At 46.3% G+C, this 18,747-nt stretch overlaps 1 protein-coding gene across 1 annotated transcript; it reads left to right on the top strand.

The window, feature by feature from the left end:
* The first annotated feature begins 3,096 nt into the window (after nucleotides 1-3,096).
* On the top strand, nucleotides 3,097-18,747 carry POLR1E (RNA polymerase I subunit E). The gene is made up of 12 exons (XM_055302349.1): nucleotides 3,097-3,257; nucleotides 3,777-3,880; nucleotides 5,132-5,208; nucleotides 6,289-6,374; nucleotides 8,772-8,830; nucleotides 9,616-9,760; nucleotides 12,335-12,442; nucleotides 13,011-13,107; nucleotides 15,019-15,152; nucleotides 16,057-16,138; nucleotides 16,910-17,041; nucleotides 18,395-18,747. The coding sequence occupies exons 1-12, from the start codon at nucleotides 3,182-3,184 to the stop codon at nucleotides 18,552-18,554; spliced, it is 1,260 nt and encodes a 419-aa protein (XP_055158324.1). The 5' UTR covers nucleotides 3,097-3,181; the 3' UTR covers nucleotides 18,555-18,747.

The raw sequence follows: 18,747 nt of genomic DNA, 5'->3' as shown, positions 1-18,747 counted from the left end.
CATAAACCACATCTTCTTTATCCATTCATCTTTCGATGGACACCAAGGCTCCTTCCACAGTTTGGCTATTGTGGACATGGCTGCTAGAAACATCGGGGTGCAGGTGTCCCGGCGTTTCATTGCATCTGAATCTTTGGGGTAAATCCCCAACAGTGCAATTGCTGGGTCGTAGGGCAGGTCTATTTTTAATTCTTTGAGGAACCTCCACACAGTTTTCCAGAGTGGCTGCACCAGTTCACATTCCCACCAAGAGTGCAGGAGGGTTCCCCTTTCTTCACATCCTCTCCAACATTTGTGGTTTCCTGCCTTGTTAATCTTCCCCATTCTCACTGGTGTGAGGTGGTATCTCATTGTGGTTTTGATTTGTATTTCCCTGATGGCAAGTGACGCAGAGCATTTTCTCATGTGCTTGTTGGCCATGTCTATGTCTTCCTCTGTGAGATTTCTCTTCATGTCTTTTGCCCATTTCATGATTGGATTGTTTCTTTGCTGTAAAAAAATCCATAAATCCGTTTATTGCTTAACCCCCAACTTGTTTATTGTTAGCCTCAAGTAAGTTTGTCTCCAATAGGGGAGACAGGTAAATAATTAGGCAATTAAGTTCCTTCCCCCTTAGCTTTTTTCCTTTTCTCTTCCTGAACAACTCAATCCAAAAGCCATTCAGTGGTCAAGCAAAGTAGCTTTCCCCTCAGAGGTACAGGGGAGCCTGCAGTGGTCTAGAGCAGGGGTACTGGAGCCAAGCAAGATGAGAAGGTTATCCAAGTGGAAATTGTGGCCTGGTACAGACTTTCTGATCCCAATCAAGGAGAGAAGGGCATCTGGGCAGGGGGACACCCTGGTGAGGGTTGTCAGAGTCTAAATAGGATAAGGAGGGCATCTGTGTCAACTTGACTGGCTTCTAGGTGCCAGATTAAACGTTATTTCTATGTGTGTTTATGAGGGTATTTCTGGATATTACCATTTTAATTTAATTAGTGGACTCCGTAAAGTAGACTGCCCTCACCAGTGTGGGTGACATCATCCAATCCCTTGAGGTCCTGAATAGAACAAAAGGTGGAGGAAGAAGGAGTGTTTTCGTTTTTTTTCTTGCCTCGTTTGTGAGTTGGAACATCTTGTCTCATCTTCTCTGATCATTGTGCTTGAAATTAAACCACTGGCAGGGTTCCTTAGTTCTCAGGCCCTCAGACTTACACCACCAGCTTTCCTACTGGTGTACACATGGCAAACCGTGGAGCTTCTCAGCCTTCATAATTGTGTGAACCAATTATTCATAATAATAAACCTCTCTCTCTCTAAATATATATATAGATAGATAGATAGATAGATAGATAGATAGATAGATAGATAGATAGAGATATCCTACTGGTTCTGCTTCTCTGGAGAACTAATACAGTATCCATGTAGTGGTCAGGACTTGGTTTAATGTGTTAGAGCCTGAACGGGCTAATAATCACCCCATGTCAGGTGATGGTGGTGGTGATAGTGATGGGAGATGTGTTACAGGAGGACTGTTCAAATAAGTAATATATTAACTAATGGAACCCAGGTTTCTCACTGTCAGAGAAGGAAGTTACAAATATGGGAGGAAGGAAAATCAGAATAAACTCTGTGGTGTTGGGATCCCTGGGTGGCGCAGCGGTTTAGCGCCTGCCTTTGGCCCAGGGCGCGATCCTGGAGACCCGGGATCGAATCCCACGTTGGGCTCCCAGTGCATGGAGCCTGCTTCTCCCTCTGCCTATGTCTCTGCCTCTCTCTCTCTCTCTCTCTCTCTCTCTCTCTCTCTGTGACTATCATAAATAAATAAAAATTAAAAAAAATAAACTCTGTGGTGCTGAATTGGAATTAGAAGTCACTATGATCTCATGGTTTTCAATATATATGGATCTAGAAATTCCAAGTTTTAGAAACCAATTACTGTTAGTTGTGAAAGTGTGTTTACTTACATATAATCCCTAAATCAGTTCATTCAGGCCTGGGAGCTGTGACATCCCCAAAGCAGTCCATACCTACTACAGAGATCTTGGTTTCTAAATACTGTTCCCTACCAAAAGAAACCAGAACTCCTTGGAGAAATGGGTGATTCCAGGGCTGGGGCAGGGAAACTACATGACAAGTTGAAATATCTTGTGCCAGAAAGTAAGGACATGTTCAAAAAAATGATGTGGACATGTAAAAAGAACCCGGAAACCAACTTAACGGGGTTTCCACTGGCCCGATCTGATAAAACTAGAACTTGAAAAAGGTGATAGTAGATTCTAATCTATTGAATAAAATAGGAATCTACAAGTCCAGACTGATATAAATAAATGAATAAATTGGTAGTGCGATGAACAGGAAATTAGTTTCTCAATACCAGATCAGAAAATAAGGGTCAGGTACAAGGGAAATTACAAAGCAAAGAGAGTAATTTTACAGCAGGGAAACCTCTAACTGGTTTAAGTGGTCAAAATTATCAGTAATCGGACAAAGAGAAATTGTGGGCCATCTAATAGGATACAGTGAGCATCGTATCCGTGATAGCCCTGCCAAAGGCGCACGCATAACCTGAAACTAGTCACTTGGAAACATTAGACAAATCCAGATTGAGGGACATTCTACAGAACAACTGGCCTATAATCTTTAAAATTTGCAGGAACTGCAAATGAGGAACTGTTCTGGGTTGAAGGAAACTAAAGACCGTTGAGTAAATGCAACCTGTGTTTTCGGACAGGTTCTTTCTGCTCTAAACACTTTACTGGGACAATTGGTGACGTACTTTGTTGAGTCTCGAAGGCGACCTGGGTAACAGATGAGGCCACCTGAGTTCTTGCCCTCAAAGATACCTGCCTTTGAATCCACGCTCAAAAGGTCCGGCTTTGGCCCTTCCGCTCTGCTAAGTCCCCTGATCCCCCACAACCCTCAGCGCGTGGGCGAGCGCGGCGGCCCCGGGAGGCCAGCGGGGCAGAGGACTGGGGCCCCCAGAGTTGGCAGAGAGAGTCCCCGCCTCTCCACGCGGCGGGGCGGGGCGAGGAGTGGGCGGGGGAGCGCGGCGGGGGCGGGGCCGCGCCGTGTGCGCACGCGCGGGGCGGGCCCGAGGAGGCCACGCCTCTTCCGCCCCGCGGTTCTGGCGCCGCGTGTGGACGGCTAAAGCGCCCCGGGCCGAGTCTCTCCGGGTTCTTAGCCTTGGCGGCCGGACGGGGAGATGGCGGCGGAGGTGTTGCCGAGTGCGAGGTGGCTATACTGTGGGCAGCCCGACGAGAGCCAGAGAGCCGTACTGGGTAAAGACTGCGGAGCCGGAGCCGAGTCCCCCACAGCTCCCTCCGCTCCCGTCTGGGTGCTTCTGCAGCCCTCCTGCCCCTGCCGGACCCCTTTCCCGGCTGGGCCAAGACACCCTCTAGCCTCCGGCACTGCTTGGGACTTGGTCACCCCCCATCTCTCTGTCACCACCTGGATGGGGACATCCCAGGCAGCCTCCTCCTCAGGGCTCTACCAGTCACCCCCTCACGCACTCACACCTGCCCCGTATCCTTTTCTCCACGGTCTGGGCTTAGGCTTCAGCTGTTTAACCCTGGTCATCTCCTTCCGTCGCGGCCCTTCGCCAGCACTGCCCTCACCTCCCCGTCTCCTCTTCCCGACCGGACAGGGACCTCCTTCAGTCCCCCTTTAGGTCAGGACCTGGGCTTCCTTACCACTCCCATTCCTTCAGACGCTCCCTCCCCACGAACAGTCCGGTTCCTCCCCACCATACACACTGTGGGTCCTTCTACTCATCTCATTTTTGGGCTGCAATCTTACAGTGCAGTTCTCCAACGGGAAGCTGCAGAATCCAGGCAACGTGCGTTTTACTTTGTACAAGAGCAATGACTCCACAAACCCCAGGAAGAGGAGTCAGCGGATTCTGGTAAGTGCTGCGGGGGCCAGCTGCCTCCACTCTGCAGATTTCTGGAGGTCTTGGAGGCGCTTGGGTGTGGGTGGATGTGGGAGGGAGGGAGAGGAGAAAAGAGATAGCAAATGTGCCTTGGGAGATAAGATAAAGATAGCAAATGAGCCTTGGGAGAACCGTGAGTCCCAGCAGGTTGGGGTGTGGGGACAGGCTCCATTCATTCAGTTATGTACTTTTGGTGAAGTGATGACCTTTCATTGATTTATTCATTCAGCAAGCGTTTATTGAGCACCCACCGTGGCTGTGCTGTAAGCTGCACGGGAAATAGCGAAATGGGACTTGGCTCCACCCTGGGGGAGCTCCTACTCTAGAGCAGGGTTGCTGCTCAGCCTTGGCACTATTGACATTTTGACCCAGATAATTCTGTGTTGTGGGCCAGACCTGTGCATTGCGGGATGTTCAGCTTCCCTGGTCTCTAACCACTAGATACCAGTAGCACCTCCTCTTTGTGACACCCAGAATTCCCAGAAGTGTCCCTCACGCCCCCTCACCCCCCCTCAACCAAGGGTGATTTGCTGGGTGAGAACAACTGCTTTAGAAAGGTGAAAACTGGTTTTGAGTTCAGTAACTCACACAAGCCTGCAAGCTCTGAGCCTGGAACGAGCTCATTTGAGCTCAGGAAGTCTCTGCTTGCCAGAAGGCCTTCCTGGGGGAGGACACATAGCAGCTAAGCTCTGAAGACTGGAGGACGGTTTGACAGCTGAGGTTCCCTATTCCAAGTGAAAAGGACAGCAGGGACAAACATAGGGAAGCAGGAAAGCTTGGCTGTGATTGAGGAGTGAATTAGCTGTCTCCTTAGTTCTGCCAGCATATAAGCAGCAGCCATGGGAGAGATGGACAAAGAAGTTCAGGAAGGCTTGGACTTTGGGCCCAGGAGGTTGCTGGCAGAACCATTTTGTTGCATGCCTCTAAGTGCTGGGAGCCCAGGAGCTCTCTCCCAAGTCCTGTGGTATAGCTCCCCTGAGCACTTTTCAGACCAGCTAGAAGCCAGCACTATATGGGGCTTCCCTTTCAAAAGTCCTCTTGCCTTTCTCCCAGAGACACCCAGATTCACTTGGATAGTGGGGCTGGATCACCTCCCAGAGACTCTCTAATTCTGATCCACTGTGGTTTGGATTCTAAAGCTTTTGCAAATGTGGGAAAGGGAGACAATATGCTTGATACCTCTCAACATTGGTTGTGGTGGTGCTTTTTCACTTTACATTTTAGGCAGCTGAAACAGACAGACTTTCCTACGTGGGAAACAATTTCGGGACTGGAGCCCTCAAATGCAACACTTTGTGCAGGTAGGGGTCGGGGAAGGGACAACAAGGGGAGGATAGTGGTGGTGAGCCTGGCACTGTTGTTTTCGGTCTTTATTTTAGGAGTGGGGGGCAAATCTGGAGAGGTTTACCTTGTCCTTGGGTTCCCAGATCCAGGGGCCTTCACAACCAACATGCCTAAAAAGAAAAAAATAAGTTAACATTTGTTGTATTTCCTAAAATCTCATTCATTTGTAATTTTCTTTAAGATAATTTTTAGGGGTGCCTGGCTGGCACCAGGCTCAGTCATTGGAGCTTGGGACTCTTAGTCTTGAGGCTGTGAGTTTGAGCCCCACTTTGGGAGTAAAGATTACTTTAAAAAGTCTTAAATGATAATTTTTTAACTGCGATATAACTTTACACTAGTTTTAGGTATATAATATAATGATTAGATATTTGTATATGTTGCAAAATGGTCACCACAATAAGCAGTCATCCAGGGGTGCCTGGGTAGCCCAGTTGATTAAGCCTCTGCCTTTGGCTCAGGTCATGATCCCTGCTTCCTGGGATCAAGCCCCATGTTGGGCTCCCTGCTCAGCAAGGAGTCTGCTTCTTCCTCCCCCTGCTCTCACTCTTTCTCTCCATCTCAAATAAAATCTAAAAAAAAAAAAAAAAAAAGTCATCCACTGCCACACATATTACAATTTTTTTCTTGTAATTAGAACTTTTAAGATTTGCTCTCAGCAACTTTTTTGTTTTAAGAGCACAGAGGGAGGGATCCCTGGGTGGCGCAGTGGTTTGGCGCCTGCCTTTGGCCCAGGGCACGATCCTGGAGACCCGGGATCGAATCCCACGTCGGGCTCCCGGTGCATGGAGCCTGTTTCTCCCTCTGCCTGTGTCTCTGCCTCTCTCTCTCTCTCTCTCTCTCTCTCTGTGACTATCATAAATAAATTAAAAAAATAAATAAATAAACCTTTAAAAAAAAAAATAAGAGCACAGAGGGAGAGGGAGAAGCAGGCTCCCTGCTGAAGGACTGTTAAGAACTTTTAAGCAGGAAAAAGGAAGTTGTAAAACAGTACTTTTTGAGGAATCCTTTGTCATTGGTATTATTCCAACTTTGCTCAGGCACTTTGTGGGAATTCTCAACAAGACCTCTGGCCAGATGCAAGTGTATGATGCTGAATTGTTCAACATGCAGCCACTGTTTGCAGGTAGGACCCAGTCACGAAGGCTTCCAAGAACACTGCATGTTTTAGGTTTGCTGGATGAGTTTGGTTTTGATTTGTAAAACACATTTGTTATTTTTGAAAGGGTGCCTTCCTGCAAATATTTATTGATAACTTACTTTGCTCCAGGCACAAGTTAGTGGCTAGGGATGTAGCAGAAGATACAGGTCCTGTCGCTGCTATGTTTACAGATTTGAGATCAGAAAATAATCAGTTAAAGCCATTTGAGCAGGGTTGCCTGGGTGGATCACTCAGTTAAGCGTCTGCCTTTGGCTCAGGTCATGATCTCAGGGTCCTGCTCAGCAGGGAGTCTGCTTCTTCCTCTTTCTCTGTGCTTGTGGTCTCTCACTCTCAAATCAGTGAATAAAATCTTTAAAAGGTGGGGAGGGAGACTAAAAGGTGGTGAGGGGGACGCCTGAGTGGCTCAGCGTCTGCCTTCTGGGTGGCTCAGGGACTGCCCTGGAGTAGAGGCTTTAGAGGAGATGGGAGTTACTTAGAGGTTACACAGCCCTTTTCATGTTGATGAGAAGTCTCTCTATACTTTCTAATTAGGAGGAGATACATTTTTTCCCCCTAATTTAGTGAGAGTGCTTGTACTGCTTCTCTTCTTTGGCATTTTATGATGCTCAGGGCCAGAGTGTGGGATCTTCCAGAATGATAGGTCAGAGGGTCAGACTCAAGGGGCTCCTGTTCTCTAAATCTTAAATACGGAGAACCCCAGTGAGGGAGGGTATAGTTGAGGAAGGATTGTTAGGGTCACGGTAGATCTGCCTGATGCCTTCCAAGGCAGTAGTTCTGGCTTTATTCCTGCAGAGCAGTGGTGCCAGTCCTTTTCAAGAATCTGAAGGACTAGGGGATCCCTGGGTGGCTCAGTGGTTTAGAGCCTGCCTTTGGCCCAGGGTGCGATCCTGGAGTCCCGGGATCGAGTCCCATGTCGGGCTCCCAGCGTGGAGCCTGCTTCTCCCTCTGCCTGTGTCTCTGCCCCTCTCTCTCTCTTTCTCTCTCTCTCTCTCTCTCTCTCTCTCTCTCTCTCTATGTCTATCATAAATAAATAAATACATCTTTAAAAAAAAAAGAATCTGAAGGACTGGACCTACTTTCCAGAAACATACGTAATACCTAAGAATATATATGAAATTTTGCATATAATTGTAAAGGGCTCTGAGTCCCATCTGCGACTCTCCTAGGGGTCCAGAGTCTATAGGGTAAGAACTCCTTGCTTTGCGAACAAATACATCTACATTTAAATTATCCTCCAGGGCAGCCGGGGTGGCTCAGCGAGTTTAGCATGCTGCCTTCAGCCCAGGGTGTGATCCTGGACCCAGATCGAGTCCCATGGACTTCCTGCAGGGAGCCTGCTTCTCCCTTTGCCTCTGTCTCTGCCTCCCCCTCCCCTCTCCCTCTCTCTCCGTTTCTCATGAATAAATAAATAAAATCTTTAAAATAAATAAATAATCCTCCAAGTGCTCTTCTGACTTCCAAGGAGGCAAAGGAAATTGTTCTCAAATTTTTGTTTTTACAGGTAAAAAATGTGTAAATACTAGTTTATTCTAGCCAACATATATATACACGTACACACACATGCAGCATTTATTGAGTCCTTAACTATTTGTCAAGCACTGTTCTAAGTACTTTTAATGCACGAGGATTGTCATAATTCATGTGACAACCCTCTGGTGGTTCTATCGATGACGAAAGTGGTACAGACTTGGACAGGGACATACTGTTTGTGTGTGTGTGTGTGTATATATATATATACCTTTATATATAATTATAATGTATATATGTAAAAATATAAATTTCCTTTATCTGTCTTTATCTATCTATCTATCTATCTATCTATCTATCTATCTATCTATCTATATGACCTGGGATTGAAACTCAGACAAGGCCACTGTAGAGCTTATACTCCTACCCTCTAGATTATACTGCCCTTATATGAATACTTTATGGGAGATAAGAGAGCTTTATGTAAGTAACATATACCTTACATTTATGCTTGCTTGTCTTTTATAAGGTGGGCAAAACTATTTACTGCAAAGAGCCGAGGACTTGGTTTCTAATCCCATCTCGGCCACTGCCTGGTGAACTGACTTAGGACAAATCATTTCGTTGGGAGGCTTTTTCCTTATTTGTAAAATGAAGATGTTGGACCAGATGACCCTTTCATTTGACTCCTTAATTTCTTCTCCATATCCTCCAACTGTATACTAAAGTGACAGACTAAATATTCATAGGATCCATCATGTTAAACTCTGGGAAGTCCTACAGTAAAGAAATCTGTCTTTCTTAGATTAACAGTGAATAAATATTAAATGCTATTATAATCTGGGCCTTACAGCTTCCTTTTTTCCTATTTTTGTTTGTTTTGTGTCTTGATAGATGAATCACTTGAGAGCGACTTGACACAAGAGAGTCAGGCCAAAACTTTTAGAGAAAAGGTAAGAATGACAGAAGTGAGACATGGGACCTGCCTCACGTTCCTTCTGTGCCTTGTGCTTCTCCATCAGGAAAATGAGCTGACTGAGCACAGGGCTGCTCCAAGCTCATTCTGTCTGTGGCTCTCCAGTCAGCCTGCCTGTGGAGTCTTCTCAGCTTCACAGAGCGCCATCCTCCCGCCTGGGGCAGCTATACTCAGCTCCGTCCCAGTGTTTGGAACTGATTCTCTGGGCTGACATAGGTGTAGTGTAACACTTGTTTTTGGATTGAATGCAAGTTTCAGAAAATTCTGGCTGTAGGCTGGAAGCTTTCACATTAAAACAGAGTAAACTTCAGGATTTTCAGTGTAGGTGGTTCCTACAAAGCTAATCTCACTCCAGGATTGCAAATTGATTGAGTCTTCAGTGCTGCCTGGAGCACTGTATTGAGAAGGTGTGAGGCTGTCTTCAGGCTCAGTGGGAAAGAGTGAGTGATTAGCAACATCTGCTATGGGTGTAAGGCTGGAAAATGGTAAGTTATGTGCCAGATTTACCAATCCTCATTCTGATCCAGGCTTTTCACTGTACAAATGGAGACACTGTTGATTTGTAAAGAGCCCATGACAGTTTCCAAAGCAAGTACTTCAGATCTGCTAATACACCAGCCTGTGAGATAGAGAGGTATGATTTAGCCTGATTTATAGGTGAGGTAATCCTGGCCTAGAAAGGCTGAGTTTCCGCATGGTCACACAGCTAGGAGTAGTAGTGCCCAGACTGTCCCTACACAAACCAAATTTGTCTATGCACAGATGGATTCTTGCATTGAAGCCTTTGGAACCACCAAACAGAAGCGGGCTTTGAACTCCAGAAGAATGAACACAGTTGGCAGTGAATCTCTGAACTGTGCAGTAGCTAAAGCTGCAGAGAATATTATTGATGCGAAGGGTGTAACTGGTAAGCAGCTGGGACTTGGAGTAAGAGTCTGCTCATTGAGACAGCTTCCTTGTCTTTTGAGATCACTTACCTGCTCCACAGATGGAAATAGAAATAAGGGTGTGTTAAGGCTGGGTTCCTTCCTCATTCTCACTGAGCACCTTCTTGGGAACAGACTTTGGAAATAGTAAGAAACATCTGCCCTCAGGGAGCTCACAGTCAAGCGGAGGAGACGGGCATGGGAACGGGTATGTTTACACTGTGTCCTGAGTGCCAGGGTGCGGAGGGAGAAAGCCTCAGTGTCTGGGAATCACAGGGAGGTTTTGGACAAAAATACTGATACAATGAAGTGAGCCTTTACAGATAGTGCTTCACTCTGGGATCAGTGGACCTTTTTCTGTTCCTAAATTCATCAGTAGCTTGAGTGTTTAATTGTATTGTTTAAAAGTGTATTTGTTCAAAAGCATTATGAGAACATAAGAGAAAGTTTACATAAGAGCAGCTTTTCTATTAAATTGGGGTTTTAGGGGATGCCTGAGTGGCTCAGTGGTTGAGCACCTGCTTTTGGCTCAGGGCGTGATCCTGGGGTCCCAGGATCGAGTCCCACATCGGGCTCCTTGCGTGGAGCCTGCTTCTCCCTCTACCTGTGTCTCTGCCTCTCTTTCTCTCTGTGTCTCTCATGAATAAATAAGATCTTTAAAAAAAGGGGGGATTTTAGGGGTGTTTGAGTGGCTTGTTGGTTAAGCGTCTATCTCAGGTCTTGGTCTCAGGGTCATGAGTTCAGGCCCCACATTGGGCTCCATGCTGGGCATGGAGCCTACCTAAGAAAAAATAAATAAGATGGGATTTTAGTAATTTTTAGAAAAATCTTTCCAAACCCTATGATTATATAAATATTTTCTTATGTTTTCTCTCAGTATTTTTACAATTTTACTTTTTACATATAAATTTTAATGAAGATACTTTTTTGGCATATGGTAAAGACCTTATATTTTCCAAAGGATTAGCCAGCAGCCCCAACTCCATCCTTTTCTTTGTAGAAGATGATTTAAAAAGCTATCCTTCTCACTTTAGCACATTCTGTGTTCTGTCCAACTGTCCATTCTGTTCCTCCGGGAGCACCAGGCTCTTTTGATTGCAGTACCCTCATCTTCCCGCTTCTATTTCTTTCTTTTTTTTTTTTTAATTTTTATTTATTTATGATAGTCACAGAGAGAGAGAGAGAGAGAGAGAGAGAGAGAGGCACAGAGACATAGGCAGAGGGAGAAGCAGGCTCCATGCACCGGGAGCCCGATGTGGGACTCGATCCTGGGTCTCCAGGATCGCGCCCTGGGCCAAAGGCAGGCGCCAAACCGCTGCGCCACCCAGGGATCCCCCCGCTTCTATTTCTGATGCGGCAAATTCCTCCTCTTCTCCTTCCCTCCTTATTTTTCACAAACATTGGTTAGAATAGCATGCCTTTTCCGCCAGGTGATCTTAAGAATTATTTCATCAAATTCCCTCAATTGAGATGGAGAGAATCAACATTTTTACAATATTATGTTTTTTTATCCTGGAATATAGAAATATGTTTCTCTATTTATTTGAAAGCGTAAGTAAATTTTTTGAATATTTTTGTTTAGTTTAATTCTCAGCTGTCAAAGGACATTCAAAAGGAAAAGAAAAAGGAGTGCCTGGGTGGCTCAGTTGGTTAAGCACCCAACTCATTTTGGCTCAGGTCATGCATGATCTTAGGAGGTCATGAGTTTAAGCCCTGAGAGGGGCTCCACACTCAGTGGGAAGTCAGCTTGGGGTTCTCTCCCTCTGCTCCTCTCCCCACTGGCACTCAGGCTCTCTCTCAAATAAATAAAATAAATTGGTTTTTAAAATCCTAATTTAAAAAAAGATAAATCATTCATTCATTTCCTATCATTTTACCAGACCAACTATTAGAATGTTCCTGTATTCCTCTTTGTCCTTGTCTATATAAGTTCTTAATCTTACATGGTTATTCTTGTAGTGTAGTTCACAGTTTTATATTCTGATTTTTTTTTTAAACTATTTACTTTTTAAAGATTTTATTTATTTATTCATGAGAGACACAGAGAGAGAGGCAGAGACACAGGCAGAGGGAAAAGCAGGCTTCACGCAGGGAGCCTGATGTGGGACTTGATCCCGGATCCCGGGATCATGCCCTGAGCCAAAGGCAGACGCTCAACCGCTGAGCCACCCGGGCGTCCCTATATTCTGATTTTTACTCGTAATATATGGAGAAGTTTTCCAGAAGTGAAGCCATTAAAGGCTCTCTTCCTGACTTTTGGCTTCTCTTGCACTGTAAATATTTATTAGCACACCTGTCCTCTGAACTGTTGTGCGAGTTACTTGAGAGGGCCCTCACTGTGTGAGCCTTCTCCAGTGCCTGGTTAGGTTTGTGTTATGAGTGGACATCACCCCAGACCCAGCCAGTAGCCAGCCTGATGGAGAGTTCAGGCCACATTGGCAGAAGCATTCAGATTAGGATTTTTTGGACCAATTACAACCTTGAGCGCACAAGTTTCAGAGTATTGGGGAGCCACACAGGATGATACTAACACTGTCTCTTCCTTTATCAAAAAGCTCTGGTCAACGATGCCATCCATGATGATCTGCAGGATGACTCCCTCTACCTTCCTCCCTGCCACGCTGATGCTGCCAAGCCTGAAGACGTATATAAATTTGAAGACCGTATCCTTGTTGCAGTAGAAACACTGCCATACTTCCCAAGTTGGGATGTGCATATATGAGTGGACAGACAGGCTTTTTGAGGCTGTTGGTGGTCCCATGATGCTCACAGAAGCTACATCCAGATCTTTGCCCTTGCCCTTTTGCTGGGAAGTTACCTGGGCTTCCTTACTGGCTGAGGGTCAAGCCCATTCCTCAGCAAAGTGCCAAATACCCTCAAGTTCAGCCCTGTGGAGGTCACTTGCTATAAGTAGTCAAAATAAGATTTTTAAGTCAGCCCTAAGTCTGGAGCAGACTGATCTGTAAAAGGTGGAGCATAGAATTTCCCTACTCGTGGGTCTGGTCAGAGAGAGAATGCCTGCAGTGGCTTTGTGATGAGCCAAGGAAGCAGAAAAGGCCTGGCAGGGAATGGGCTCTGGGCTGGGAGTCTGGAGTACCGTGTCCCTGCGCTCAGCCCCAGTGTACTATGGGCTTCAACTTTCCCATCTCGAATATGGGGTCGCTCTGAGATGAGCTAGCTGGTTAGATGTTTTTCTTTTGATCAGAATATATTCTTGACCTGTTTAACTAGTTCTCTCCACTGCGGAGTATGAAGCTCTTCAGAGCCCATCCGAAGCTTTTAGGAATGTCTCATCAGAGGAAATACTGAAGATGATTGAAGAGAACAGGTATCCTCCCCTCTTGGGTGGATGGAGCATCTGGGGCTGTGATGGCAGAGCTCAACAGTAGTCAGACATGAAGCAGACCTTTAGGGGTGTCAGTCGGTGAGAGCATATGTCTTTTCAGGATCTGAACATGAACGAGCCAGTGTTCTCTTGAAAATATTTGGGCTTTCCAGCCTCTTGTCCCAAGGCTGTGAGTGACATTCAAGGGAGAGCGAGGTGGCCTCTGAGTGCTTGGAGCCCGTGGCTGAGCAGAGGGTGGTGAGGCCTTAAGGTTGGGCTTTGAACCGGAGCAGGCCTGTGTCCCCAGGGCTATGCTGATCATGATCATCACCAGTGGGGCCCAGGCGCTAGCCCGCGAGTTGGTGCCAGTGCAAGTGATGGTTGATGCTGAGTGAGCTTTTATACGTGAAGTTAAATTTATGAGTGGCTTAGTCGATAAAGCATCCGACTCTTGATTTCAGCTCAGGTCATGATCTCAGAGTAGTGAGATCAAGCCCCAAGTTGGACTCCACACTCAGCAAGGGTTCTTCTCTTGTCTTATCTGTATCTGTCTCTCTCTCTCTCTGCTCTTCCATTCACGTGTGCTCTTTAAATCTTTTTTTAAAAAAGTTAAGTTTAGGGGATCCCTGGGTGGCTCAGTTGTTTAGCACCTGCCTTCGGCCCAGGGCATGATCCTGGAGTCCTGGGATCAAGTCCCACATCGGGCTTCCTGCATGGAGCCTGCTTCTCGTTCTGCCTGTGTCTCTGCCTCTCTCTGTCTCTCTGTGTCTCTAATGAATAAATAAAATCTTTAAAAAAAAATTAAAAAGTTAAGTTTATATATTTAAATACTATATATTTTAAATAACTCAGATCTCCCCTGTACCTTTTGACCTTTAAACAGCTTCTCTTTGTTTTTTTGTTTGTTTTAAACAGCTTCTCTTTGATGATGACAGTGGAATTTTCTTGCTTTTGAGTTTTTTCTCTTAATAATTTCATCTTGAGAAAATAAAAAATTGACAACCCTAGGTTGGTTCCCTGATTTTTGAAGGTGCTTTTGTTGTTCCAAAGATACATTTCCAGAAAAACTTATTACTGGTTCTTGGTTGTCGTAATGTAATCATGGCTCAGCAGCAGGTGAGGAATGAGCTCTGGGCCGAGAGTCTGGAGAACTGAGTCCCTGAGCTCTGCCTGAGGTACTGTGTGATCTTCCCTTCATTGAGCCTCAGTTTTCCTATCTGTAAAATGAGCCTGCTGCAAGATGATCTTGAAGAGCCTTTTTATTTCTGTGAGTCTGGGCCTCATGGTAGTAGAACAGTTCATAAAAGAATAACTGACATTGATGGAGCTTTTATATCTGCCAAGTACTGTTTTAAATGCTTTAAATGAGACTTGCGTTACCTCATTTAATGCACAAAAAACCTCTAGAGGGAGGCCACTATCTTTGTCCTTAATTTTTAGGTGAAGATGTTGTACGGAGATGTACAGACACACTCAAACTTGCCCAGGCTACTAATTGGTAGAGAGGGGGTTCAAACCCAGGCAATCTAACTGAAGGGCCTGTGCTCCAGACCACACATCAGGACGGGGCAGACGATGGCCTGTGTGCCAAGGTCAGGCTGCTGTCTATGAGTAAAGTTTTATTGGAACACAGCTATGGCGGTTCATTTGTTATTAATGGCTGTTTTTGCACTACACTGGCAGCTTTGAGTAGATTTAACAGAGATCCAATGGCTCACAGAGCCTAAAATATTTAGCCCTTTCCTGCCTTAGCACTAAACCATGCTCACTGTGTAATAAGGAGGATATTAGGATGGCCCTTCGACAGTTGAATGTGGATCAGCTGTGGAAGATGCCCGCTGTTTTCATCATGAGTGTCAATGGTTCCTGACAGGGTTGGTCTTACACATTCCTCCCTTGTCCCCCTTGTTTTAGCCACTGCTCCTTTGTCATAGAAGCATTGAAGTCTTTGCCATCAGATGAGAAGAGCCGAGACCGCCAGGCCCGATGCATATGGTTTCTGGACACGCTCATCAAATTTCGAGCACAGAAAGTGATAAAGCGGAAAAGTAAGTCCATGATAGACATTTTATTCTAGTCCTTTCCAGCCTGTTATTTGTTCAACCAGCTCTCGTGAGAGAAGAAAATGCGTGTGCTTGTCCAGATCTTTATTTCTGTGTAACAGTGAGGTTCCTGTAGCTGCCAACACGGGTTGGAGGATTGGCCCAGCTCTTTACTCCTCTGAAAATGGGGACGGGCTTGGTGGTCCAATTGTTCAGCGCTAATGTTCACTACTTCTCTTCTGCATTGGGCGAAGTATAGACTTCAGTCAAATCGAATGAAAATTTTAAGGGATGGTTGGACAAACATCAGTCCCGTGGGGAGAAAAATCGGCTTGGCTCACATGAAGGCTTGTGGCAGGTTTTTGTTGTGTCAGGTTATTCTTTCTGTGAAAGAAGAGAGTCCATTCCCCCTGGTAACCTGTGTCCTCTATAGTGAGGGCCACAGCCCCCCACTCCTGTCTACCTGGAGCTAGAAACCCGTCTGTGGTTTTAGGCACAAGCTGGTGCCATCTTGTTGCTTGAGCTCCCAAGAGTCTGTATGTTTTCAGTATTTACTTGGTTTATTTTCGCATTTCAGTCTCCTTTCCTTTCCCTCTCCCTGGGCTTTCACCACAAGCTGTATTGTATCTTATGAATCCTGTGTCTTTAGGCTTTAGCGGAGTCTGTTTTTTCCTCCTGGTTACCACCCCATCACAAACATCTCTCGGGTGCATGGGGTCTGCAAGCCAGAGCACAGCTGAGCTCGTTTTCACTGGGAAGTGGCTGTTCTGTGTCATGGGCCCCTGCTCCTCTTACCACATGGTTCTCTTCATCGCAGTGACTCAGCTGTTGGCCTCTTTTCCCAGCTCAGGGGGGAGGTGTGTTCCCAGGGTTTGGAAACAAAACGATCCATCTCACCTTTGTGTCGCAGGTGCCCTGGGACCCGGAATCCCCCATGTCATCAACACCAAATTGCTGAAGCACTTCACCTGCTTGACCTACAACAACGGCAGGTCGGGGATCGACTTCGGGGTGTCAGCCTATAAAGGAGAAAGCAGGCGGGGGCAGGTGGCGAGGGTGGGACGAGAGCATGAACTGGCTTCCATGTCCGCAGGCACTGCTGAGGGGGGCACTCACTGCCGCCTGCAGGGTCCTGGGGTCAAGTCAACTGAGGAAGCCCTATATATTACCTGCTCTGTCCCCCCTGGAGAGGTTCACTATAGAGGTTTTAGGGAGTTCCTGCAACGGAGACTTCTTTCAAGGAACCTTCCTAATATTCCATAGAACCAGTGTTCTATGGGAAGGCAGTGTCACAAAACAAGGCAGCCCAGTGTGATGAATTTGGAAAAGGAACCCTAAGCAGTACACCTGGCTTTCTTTCCTGCCATTCACTTGGAATGTGCTTGGAAAAATCTGAGCATACTTGGAGAAATCAGCAGCACCTGTGTTTGGGATAACTTTTCCTGGCACCCCTGCTGAGCAGCAGGGTCAAGCTCAGAGGGTCCTCGTCACTGCAAGGCTCTGTGCCTGGAAAGTATAGGTGTGGCTTTCTCTGTCCCACTCTAATAGAACACTGGGGTTGGCTCACTGCTCCACAGTGTGCCAAGTTGTGGGCACCTCGACAGGACCAGGAATGTTGCTCAACTTTCTCTTCTCCCCCCCCCCCCCAAGATGGGAAGACATTGAGTGTGCGTGAAAACAGGTTTTTATGTTTTTATTTTACTTTTGGAATAATCATTTTAGAATTTAATGCTGTCTTTCCTTCACTGCCACTGCTTTTGTAGCCTACGGAACTTAATTTCGGATTCTATGAAGGCGAAGATCACTGCATATGTAATCATACTTGCCTTGCACATAAGCGACTTCCAGATTGACCTGACAATGTTACAGAGGGACTTGAAGCTCAGTGAGAGAAGGTGAGCACAACAGAATAGCAAGCTCCCTGCAGGGTGCTTGATGTCTTTCTAGTACTCTTGGAAAGCAGGACATACCATCGAGGGAATTGGGGATGTTTAGAATGGGCAGGACTTGGGACCAGGGGACAGTTGTCAGTGTGTGAGTGACTACATGGATGAGCAACCAGACATTATGGAATGCCTTGTCTGTGCTAGGCACAGTAATTAGTCTGTGATGATCTCGGTTATTTCCCTAAAAAACAATGGGAGAACCTTCAGTTCAAAGAAATCTGTGACTTTTCCAGGGTCACACAGCCAAGAAGGGGAATAGTTGGGCTTCAGGCCTGAGCCTTCTCATACATGGCATTCTGTCTCTGGATAACCAAGCAGTCTCTGAATCACTGGGGCGAGAGGGTCTGTATCGTCCTGAGGGGTGGAAGTTGTAAGAGAACCCAATTTCAGCTTAGCAGAAAGAACTTTCTCTGAGTCTGATACAAGGGGCTGGCAGGTCAGGTGTTCGAAGCAGGGTGGGGCTGCTGTTTGTCAGGGATGTCACATGTGGGCTTCTGTGACCCAGGAGCCCTGCTGAGTAGCAGGGACAGACTTGGAGGTTCCTGGGAGAGTTTGGCAGAGTTGTGGTCTTAGGCTCTTTCCGGCCTTGCTAGCAGGGATTCAGATAAGTAGGGGGCAGAACTTCCAGGATCGTGAACTGTGGGATATGTCACTGACTTAGGGGCTGCTGCTGGTGTGCCAAGAGAGCCTGTGAGAATACCTTTGTCTGGACTGCTCCAGCAGTCCCTGGAGGGATTATCCTGAAGGCTGTCCACAAAAGGCATTCTCACTGGCAATGAGGTTGAAAATAAAAGAGAGGGCAGCCCCCAGTAGCTCAGCCGTTTAGCACCTGCCTTCGCCCAGGGAGTGATCCTGGAGTCCCGGGATTGAGTCCCAGGTGGGCTCCCTGCATGGAGCCTGCTTCTCCCTCTGCCTGTGTCTCTGCCTCTCTCTCTCTGTCTCTCATGAATAAATAAATAAAATAGTAAAAAAAAAAAGAAAAAAAAAGAAAGAAGATATTTGGAGCCTGTAAAAGTTCTGCCAAAATTCTAGCCAAGTGCTCAGTCCTGGTTATCAGAAGTAAAGTTATTAGTAGTGTCTGGATAACCTGGTTTTCCATCACTTCTGTGGATATTTTGTAATGGCCACACATTAAACTGAAATGGCTCTGGATCCTGTCTGCTTCTCAGCTTTGCTCCTGGCGGCCACGTTGAGGATTCTGTCTTCGTGGCCAAGAACGTGAATGTGCTGCTCCCACCTGGCTAGCCTTCCTGAATGACTGAGGTCATTCTCCCCCATTTCTTCTATGTTTTTGTTCCTTAGGATGATTGAGATAGCGAAAGCCATGAGGCTGAAGATCTCTAAAAGAAAGGTGTCTCTGGCAGCTGGCAGGGAAGAGGATCACAAACTGGGCACCCTGTCCATCCCGCTGCCTCCAGCCCAGACCTCGAAACACCAGTCAAAGCGGAGGAAAATCACCTAGAGGTGTGCTTCCCAGATAAGAGCATTTTGGTCACCCACAGCCACTTCTTTTCTTTTCCATTTTTATTTTTATAATAAGAAGGAAAAAGAAGCCTCGCTTTGGCGTGGGTATGAAGCCAGAAGCCAGCATCTCAGCATCTCAAGTTGTGCTTGTCTTCAGTGGAAACATAAAGTGATGACCATGTTAGCCTTGA

This window comes from Nyctereutes procyonoides, unplaced genomic scaffold, assembly GCF_905146905.1.
Source record: "Nyctereutes procyonoides isolate TBG_1078 unplaced genomic scaffold, NYPRO_anot_genome, whole genome shotgun sequence".
NCBI lineage: Eukaryota > Metazoa > Chordata > Mammalia > Carnivora > Canidae > Nyctereutes > Nyctereutes procyonoides.
This window is presented reverse-complemented; position numbering and strand designations above follow the sequence as displayed.